This window comes from Acomys russatus, chromosome 24, assembly GCF_903995435.1.
Source record: "Acomys russatus chromosome 24, mAcoRus1.1, whole genome shotgun sequence".
NCBI classification, from domain to species: domain Eukaryota; kingdom Metazoa; phylum Chordata; class Mammalia; order Rodentia; family Muridae; genus Acomys; species Acomys russatus.
The window spans coordinates 57,599,390-57,608,652 of NC_067160.1; the positions used below are offsets into that span (position 1 = coordinate 57,599,390).

A 9,263-nucleotide genomic window follows, 5' to 3' on the forward strand; every position below is an offset into this window, starting at 1 on the left:
AATTAAAGGGTTTTAGCTGACAAGATAGGTCAGCAGGTACACGTGCTTTCTATCAAAGCTGATGAACTGAATTCAGTCCCCGGAACCCACATGATAGAAGGGGAGAGACAGCTGACTCCAGCAAGTTGCCTTCTGACTGCCACAAGTGCACTGTGGCATAGGTGCATGTGTGCATACACACACATGCCCTAAATACATACATACATGCACTTTGAAAAGATTCTTATTGTTAAATCAAAGGGCACATACGTCTGTCTGTCTTTGTCTCTCTCTCTCTCTCTCTCTCTCTCTCTCTCTTTCTCTCTCTCTCTCTCTCTCTCTCTGTGTGTGTGTGTGTGTGTGTGTGTGTGTGTGTGTGTGTGTGTGTGTGTCCCCACAGAGGTGAGAAGAGGGGGTCAGATCTCCTGGAGCTGAAGTTACAGGCAGTTGTGAGCCACCCAAAATAGGTGCTCAGAGCAGAACTTGGGTTCTCTGCAGGAGCAGTAAGAGCTTGGCCTTAACCTCTGAGCCATCTCTCCGGCCCCTTGCTTTGCTTCTTGACCTAGGGTTAACTTTATTAAATCCTTGGATTAAACTTTTGTTTGTTTGTTTCTCAAGACAGGGTTTCTCTGTGTACCCTTGGCTGTCCTGGACTCACTTTGTAGACTAGGCTGGCCTTGAACTCACAACGATCCGCCTGCCTCTGCCTCCCAAGTGCTGGGATTAAAGGCGTGCGCCACCACCGCCCGGCTCTATAGTGGTATTTTCTAACCCACTAATAATCAGTGATAACACAGACACTTGTTATATTTAATTAGAATAGGCCTTTACGTGGGGCATGGCAAATTTTGTAAAAAAATTATTTATTTATTTATTTTAGTATATACTATTTTGCTTGTATATATGCCTACACACCAGAAGAGAGCGCCAGATCTCATTATAGACGGTTGTGAGCCACCATGTGGTTGCTGGGAATTGAACTCAGAACCTTTGGAAGAGCAAGCAGTGCTCTTAACCTCTGAGCCATCTCTCTAGCCCAGCATGGCAGATATTAACCTAAACTATCTTTACCTCCCAGCCCTATCTCACCCCTACCTCACACACATGATCCCCAAACTCTTGCTAATGTTTTCCATCTCTTCATCCACACTGACACACATCCCATGGGCTCCTTCCCACACATCCCATGGGCTCCTTCCCACACATCCCATGGCACCGGTCTATTTTCTTCTTCTTTGGTCCCGTCTTGCTTCCTCCTCCTTCTCTTCCTCCCTCTTGGTTGCTCTTTTCCAAGACATTTTCTGTCTTCCGAGCCCTGGAAACTTAGCCATGACTATTCCATTTGCCTGCCCAGGTGTGTCAGCTTTTTATTGGTCAAACAAGAATAAGTTGGGTTTGTTGTTGTTGTTTTGTTTTGTTTTGAGTTAGTTAGTTTGGTTTGGTTTTTCGAGACAGGGTTTCTCTGTGTAGCCTTGGCTGTCCTGGACTCTCTGTAGACCAAGCTGGCCTTAAACTCACAGCAATCGGCCTGCCTCTGCCTCCCAGGTGCTGAGATTAAAGACGTGCACCGCCACACCCGGCATGAATACGTTTATAGCAAGATTACAAACATCATTTTGGGGTATGTGTGTCTGCTCATTTGAGCAGCAACTAGATCTTAGGGGCCAATAATTAGCATCAGAATACAAAGCACCAGACCAACCCTCAATATGCTGCTTGGGTGAAAACTTGCGAGCTGACCTTCCTACTCAACTCATGTCCCAGAAGGAAAAAGCCTAAAAGTCAAAGAGCTAAAGAGCTTGCTAGCTCAAACTTTAAAAACCCCGTCTTCTTATCCATGCTGTCTTAAATACCTCTCAACTCAAAGTCCCTCCTACTTTTTAATCCCTGTCAGCTGGTTTCTTGCTTGGCCTCTTGACCTAGAGCTAACTTTATTAAATCCTGTGTACCGAAAGCTCTTGGATTAAAGGTGTGTGCCAGAGCTGGCCGAAACACACCACAATCACCTGCTTACAATGAGCAGAAAGCTCTTAGATTAAAGGCATAGTTTTAGGGCTCAACCATACCAAACAAGGAACAGGGTTTTACAATCCACCATCTTGGGGCTCACAATGGAATCAAATTTCCTGCAACACCCCCAGGAGGTGATGTCCTTTAGCCCCTGCCAGCCTTGGGGATTGAGAAGTGGTTCCTGATTCTGGGTACCCCAGCTACTGCTTCCCAACAGCTGTGCAGCCCAGAGAAGCGTGTCCTGGTGCAAAACAGAAAAGGGCATGCAAAACTTGGGGTACAGTACATGGGTTGCCAGAGAACCAACTCTTGGTAGATACACAATACCCAGTAGCTACGCATGAACAAGTACAAGGACAGGCTCGTTCCCCAAAAGCTTCATGGGAAAGTACGGTAGAGGAGCCACTGGCCCACACCTGCCATGTTACCCCCCAGCAGGGGGCCCCTCGTGTAGGTGTCCCCTTTACTGCCTGCAAGCCTACAGGTCCCCTATCTCTATACTTCCCCCAAAGGCAAGCCCAGAGGGTTCCTAGAGCCCCAAGTTCCCAGGACATTGTGGGAGCTGCTTTCTTAACTGGACCAGGTGACTTTAGAGAGAGTGGCCACCAGGGGGACCTCTAGGCACATATCTCGCCAGTCTTGAAGGTGGGGCTCGGATCAGGAGGGTAGGCACTTTCAGAGGCAGCATGCACCTCAAGATCCTGCCACCCCAAGAAATCTCTCTCTCTCTCTCTCTCTCTCTCTCTCTCTCTCTCTCTCTCTCTCTCTCTCTCTCTCTCTCTCTCTCTCTCTCTCTCTCTTTCTGTGTGCCCATGTGGCTGTAGGGCTTTGCCCTGCCCTGGCTGGAGGAGTGCCCACAGGGTGTCTTAGGCTGGGTAGAATGTGTGATCCTGATCCTGTGGGCTCCAAGCTGCAGCTGGAGCTGGGCTTCCATGCCCTTGTCCCCCAGACAGCCCAGTGAGTCCAGAGGCCTGGTGAGGCAAAGTGGTATACTGAGCCCCCCCGCCCCAGCTTTCCGTTTGACTCAGGCTCTCTCACCCCCTCCCTCTTTTCCTCTTTCGTTCTGACCCATTTCTGCACTAAACTTCTAAACTTATTGCCCAGTTAGCATGACCAGGGTCCATACAGCTGCCAACCTGAGCTAGCCTGGCAGGGGCGGGGGGTATGACACCACTAAGGCAGATGTGGAGGGGGTTCCTGCAAGTCCATCGAGGAAGGGAGCAAGTTGTGGGTGTGGGTAACGCTGGGGCAAGGGCCCCAGCCAACTTGGCGACACAAACAGGAAGGACAGACAGCTCTGGCAGCCAGAAGCCAGCAGCCCCAAGCTGGCAGGATGGCCCCTTCCTGCAAGTCCCCTACTGCCTTCTGGGTTCCTGAGAAGAAATGGCAGGGTGGGGTGAAGTGGTTCTCTTGGGGTCACCCTGGTTGGGAAGAGATGGAGAAAGATGTCAGAGATGGGAGTTATCACTATGATCACCTCTCTAAGTACCGGGTGACTAGGAAGGCAAGGGCACAGCTGCCCCCTCTGTGACCACCTTCAGTGGTATCTCAAGCCACCTGGATAGTTTCTGGTGGCACCTGCACCTTCCCTTCCCCCTTAGGCATTGCACAAGCTCTCCACCACAATCTGGACGTTATATGCTGCTGGCAGGGAGGGGGGAGGGTAGAGGCACCTCTGAGGTGCCAGCCAGCCACTTTAGACTGCATGCGCCTCTGCCCCCACCACATTTCTGCTGTCAGTTGGTTCCTGACTCAACAAAGCCTCATCATGTGAGACTATGGCTGGGCGTGGGGGCCAGGAACACTGGAAACCCAGCCGTGAAATAGGACAAGGCTAGGTGATGTATTAAAAAAGTCAGTCCCTGAAAGGGACACTGGGGCAGTATTTCTGGCCAATAGTTTTTTTCCTTTCAGAACTCCTGATCTGGAGTTCTGGAACACAGACAAGCCAGGTGCGCTGGTCCCCATGTGGGACCCCCACAGTGTCCTGGGCAGCAGACTTGGGGTGGGGGCTGGAGGAAGCTGAAGTACCTTGGCTGCAAGTCCCACGCTCTGAGGGACTCTGCCAGGCCACCCTACCTTGGTCTGCACTGGGTCATTGCATCTCCAGATTGGGGGGGGAGGTGGATAAGGAGGAGGAGAGCCTTATGCCCAAGCTATAGGTTAGTCCACCAGGGCCAGCTGGAGGGAAAGCAAACAAGCCTGGACCTGAGGCTGGGACTTACCTTCCTGTTTCTGGGGTGGATGCCAACCCCCTGCCCACCAGCTTGCCTGTCCACGTCAGGGACACACAGACTCCTTCCCTTTCCAGACTGGAAAGCCCCCTCCTGGGATAGCGGGAAGGAAGGAAGTGACCTGAAGCTCTTACAGTCCACCCAGGACCTTGGGCCAAGCCTACAGCTAAAGGTTTGTATGCCCACCGGTCTCCGGGCAGGGGCAGATGCGCACCCACAGGCCTCGCCCCCTTCAAGTCCAGCTCAGCTAGCTCTGGGGCTGCCCTTGAGAGCATATGCTGAGGTCCTGTCAGACTGTGATAGACCTTTTCTGTGAACAAGGCATCTCCTAGAGGTGGCAGAGGTGGGATGGCCTCTCATATCCGAGGGTCTGAGAAAACAGGCCAGCCCAGTAGGGGACTGGAGGAAGTGGGTGTCACTCTAGGGAGGGGTTCTGCGGCCTCCTGGGGAAGTGCAGTTGCTCTCTTTGGGTGCCCTGGGGTTGCGTGGCATTGGCCTTTCACCAACCGGCCCCAGAGCTGCCTGGTGACATCTGCACCCTCTTTGACATGACCAGCTGCCACCTGAGGGCTAACCGGAGCCTGATAGCCAGTGCAGATGTTGTGGTCTTCCACCACCGTGCTCACTGGGGAGGGGGCCACTGTTGCTCAGAGTGCTCACACGGTGGCTTTCCTGTTCCTGAGGACAAGCAGATACTTCCTTCCTCCATATGCCTAGCTGGTCATTTCTAGGGACCAGCAGGGCTGGGAAGGGGGCCCTGTCTTGGCCTTCTTTCTGTCCCAATTCCCTCTTTCAGCAGAGGATGGGGTTGGGTGGGGTGGCACTGGATGGTGGTTGATGCCAAAGATTGAAGGGGTAGGGCGGGGCAAAAGTGGGAAGGTCCCTGGCTTCCCTCACCTTGGGTAGATGAAACGAAAGCATCAGGGGCTGAGTTGAGGCGCAGCTGTGATTTTGGGGTGCCTCTATTGTGGAGGCGGCTGTGATTTGAAAGCCTTGTTTCTTCGGGTGACTCATTCCAAAGGCTGTGGATGAATTGTGCTGGTGAGTAACCTAGCCTTTGAGGGGTCCCAGCTGGGGAAGAGTGGGGATTTTATGGGTGTCCCTGAGCCTAGAGTGACAGGGCCTCTCCTTTCTGCTTCAGGGTACAACCCCTCCCGGCGGCTGCAGGCCTGGGGGGGCCTGGCTGGAGGTGCAGCACTCATGGCCTTCTGGCTCCTTAGGCTACAGGAATCAGCTCCTGGGGTTGCCCCAGTACCTCAGGCCATGGTTACCATTCTCATCTGGCACTGGCCTTTCACCAACCGGCCCCCAGAGCTGCCTGATGACACCTGCGCCCGCTATGGCATGGCCAGCTGCCGCCTGAGTGCTAACCGGAGCCTGCTAGCCAGTGCAGATGTTGTGGTCTTCCACCACCGTGAGCTGGAGACCCGGCAATCTCAACTGCCCCTGGAAAAGAGACCACAGGGACAGCCTTGGGTCTGGGCCTCCATGGAATCGCCCAGTAACACCCACGCTCTCCGTCACTTCCGAGGAATCTTCAACTGGGTCCTGAGCTATCGGCGTGACTCGGATATCTTTGTACCCTATGGTCGCTTGGAGCCCCTCTCTGGGCCTACTCCCCCACTACCAGCCAAAAGCAGGCTGGCTGCCTGGGTAGTCAGCAACTTCCAGGCGCGTCAGCGCCGTGCTAAGCTGTACCGGCAGCTGACCCCTCATCTGCAGGTAGACGTGTTCGGACGTGCCAGCGGGAGGCCCCTGTGTGCTAACTGTCTGCTGCCCACTTTGGCCCGGTACCGTTTCTACTTGTCCTTTGAGAATTCACAGCACCGAGACTACATCACCGAGAAATTCTGGCGCAACGCGCTGGCAGCTGGTGCTGTGCCTGTGGTGTTGGGCCCTCCTCGGGCCACCTACGAGGCTTTTGTTCCGCCAGATGCTTTTGTACACGTGGATGACTTCAGTTCAGCCCGTGAGCTGGCTGTCTTCCTGGTCAGCATGAATGAGAGTCGCTATCATCGCTTCTTTGCTTGGCGAGACCGGCTCCATGTACGGCTCCTGGGTGACTGGAGGGAACGCTTCTGTGCCATTTGTGCCTGCTACCCTTACTTGCCTCGCAACAAGGTCTATGAAGACCTCGAAAGCTGGTTTCAGTCTTGAACCCCTGCTTCTAGGAGAGGTTGTGTGGGTGGAAGACTGATGTTGAAACCAAAGGGATGGGTACCCAGCCACTCGGGTCACCACAGGACTAATCTGACCCTTGGGTCGGTGAATAGGAAGTTGGCACATAAGAACAGCAAATGGGGGACTGGAGAGATGGCTCAGAAGTTAAGAGCGCTGACTGCTCTCCCAGAGGTCTTGAGTTCAATTCCCAGCAACCACAGGGTGGCTCACAGCCATCTATAATGAGATCTGATGCCCATTTCTGGCCTGCAGGTGTACATGCAGGCAGAGCACTGTATCCATAATAATAAATAAATACATCTTAAAAAAAAATAAAAGAACAGCAAAGGGGGCTAGACAAGCCATCTGGATGAGGAAGTCAGTGGCCTGTAGACTAGGGATCCCGGGAAAGAGACACAGCATGGAAGGGGTTAATGAGGAGCATATCACACAAGCTAACCAGATAGGAAAGGTGGCTGAGTGTCCCTGACTTACCTTCAACATGCCCATGGCTTAAGGCTCAGATGAAAAGGGAGGCAGTGTCTCTGGGGGCTGGGAACATCCAAGGCTGTGATTTGTGGGGACAGGCCCCGGTTCCTGGAACCTCCACAATCAAGGCGCTAGCTTCAGGGATGTGGGAACGTGTTCTAGATCTCTGGGTGCAGACCATATGCTGGGCCCTGGGGGTTATGGAGGAAGGACAGTGTGGCTGCTTCCGGGCTTTTGGCACCACAGTTCCCTCAGGGAAAGAGACAGCACTAACAGAGACAGGGACACAAATCTCCTGGGTCAAGTCGGCCAGGCAGCAGAGCACACGAGCCAGTCTCCTATGCATGCTCCCTCCATCAGCCGCTGGGTTTATTGTTTCTTCCCGAGAGCCTTGCTTATGTTGCACCTTACCAGGAACGTTTTACTCCCCGACTCCAAAAACCCATAGCAGGTACAAAGCTCGGAACTAAGGTCAAACATAGCTGGGGCTGGAGGTGCCACGTGTCACAAGTCTCAGGTTGGAGGGGGTCCTGTGTGATGGCCTGACTTATGAAGCCTGTTAGAAGTATCCCTTCCCCCCACCCCACCCCCCACCCCCGCCCCAAGACAGGATTTCTCTGCGTAGCCTTGGCTGTCCTGGACTTGCTTTGTAGGCGTTGCTGGCTGTGAACTCACAGTGATCCTCCTGCCTCTGCCTCCCTGAGTCCTGGGATTACAAGCGTGCACCCACACTGGGCTCAATGAAGAATTAAAAAAAAAAAATAATGTATCTATTTGGTTTTCTTTTTCTTTTCTTTAAGATTTATTTATTATGTATACAGTAGTCTGCCTGCCTGTGTGCCTGCAGGCCAGAAGAGGACACCAGATCTCGTTATACATGGCTGTGAGCCACCGTGTGGTTGCTGGGAATTGAACTCAGGACCTCTTGGAAGAGCAGTCAGTGCTCTTAACCTCTGCGCCATCTCTCCAGCCCCTCAATGAAGACCTTGCTGAAGAAGGAGCTCCTTGTGTTGGTCTGGGAGTGAGGAGAGGCCATGAGGGGATCAGCCTATGATTGTATGACTGTTGAGCTCCCGGGATCAGTTGGGGCTTGGGTTTGTCCGTGCCTTGGGGGTGGGGTGGCAGGGCAGCAGGAAGCCCCCCTCCCTCCGTGGTTTGTGGGAAAGGCCTGCCCATGGCTTCCTGCCCTGGCCCAGCCTCATGGGCTAACTGGGGAGAAGGAAGTGTCCTGAGGCTGGGGGCTGGGTACAACTTTGTGTCCTCTCTCATGACCTCTCAAATAAGGAGCTGGGAAGTGGTGGGAAAACTTTAGCCTTCGAAGGTTTTCATTCACTTTCTGAGCAGCCTGCAAGTCCCAGGCTGGACAGCTCACAGCCTCCGCTCTCCCAATCTCAGGTGGTAAACCCAAGCTGGTAAGCAGCCATCAGATGCCGCCCACAGGACTTTTCCATTGCAGGCCCTAGTGGCCCTCTGCTGCCCCCTGCCGGCCATATGGAGAAACTGGGCCTGCAACGGTATCAACAGGCCCACCAAACACCAGGCTCCATATGCAGAAGAAGCCAGGCTTCTGTGGACATAATGATTGGGGTAGCCAAGTAAACCTCTCACAGAAGGGACAACTTGTTCTCCCAGTCACCCCTGCCAGCAAGGGTGCTCCCTTACTGCTCAGAGCTGCAGTATCGGTAGAGCGGCTGAGGCCTGTTCTGGCAGCCACAATGGATGACTGTAGTAAATTTTCACACTTACGATGTCACATTGTCATTCTGAATATAAGCCCAACTTTCTCAGGCCAGAATTAGGGCCCTCTCGCCCTGAGCTGTTCCCAATGATGCCCTCTCCACCCCACGTGGTGGGTCTAGCTATTCGTGCCTGGGAAGCTTTTCTGGTGTCCCGTCTCCTATCAGAGGCCCCGTGCACTTTCCGCTTGCTTGTTCTAAACTCACTTAAAGCTCTGAGAGGAACCTGTTTGGATGATGCCCTGGACCCCAAAACGACTACATGCTGTGTGTACGTGCCTGTCAACCTCAGGTCCACCTGTGTCTCTCCTAACAGCCAAAGGTGCCCAGCTTGTCACTGTTGTTTGTTTTTTAAAGATTTATTTATTATTCATACACTGCTCTGTCTGCACATGAGCCTGCAGGCCAGAAGAGGGCATCAGATCACATTACAGATGGTTGTGAGCCACCATGTGGTTGCTGGGACTTGAACTCAGGACCTCTGGAAGAGCAGCCAGTGCTCTTAACCTCTGAGCCATCTCTGCAGGCCCTGTTTTGTTTTGCCTCCCAAGTGATGGGATTAAAGGCGTGCACCACCACACCTGGCAAGGTGCTGGGATTACATGTGTGTGGCTGCTCTCTATTATTTATTTTATTGAGATAGTGTCTCTCTCTC

General features: G+C 53.1%; 1 protein-coding gene across 1 annotated transcript; it reads left to right on the forward strand.

The window, feature by feature from the left end:
• Positions 1–5,088: 5,088 nt before the first annotated feature.
• Fut7 (fucosyltransferase 7) lies at positions 5,089–6,471 on the forward strand. The gene is made up of 2 exons (XM_051166352.1): positions 5,089–5,264; positions 5,365–6,471. Exons 1-2 carry the CDS (start codon positions 5,252–5,254, stop codon positions 6,378–6,380), a joined length of 1,029 nt encoding a protein of 342 aa, XP_051022309.1. The 5' UTR covers positions 5,089–5,251; the 3' UTR covers positions 6,381–6,471.
• Positions 6,472–9,263: the final 2,792 nt, after the last annotated feature.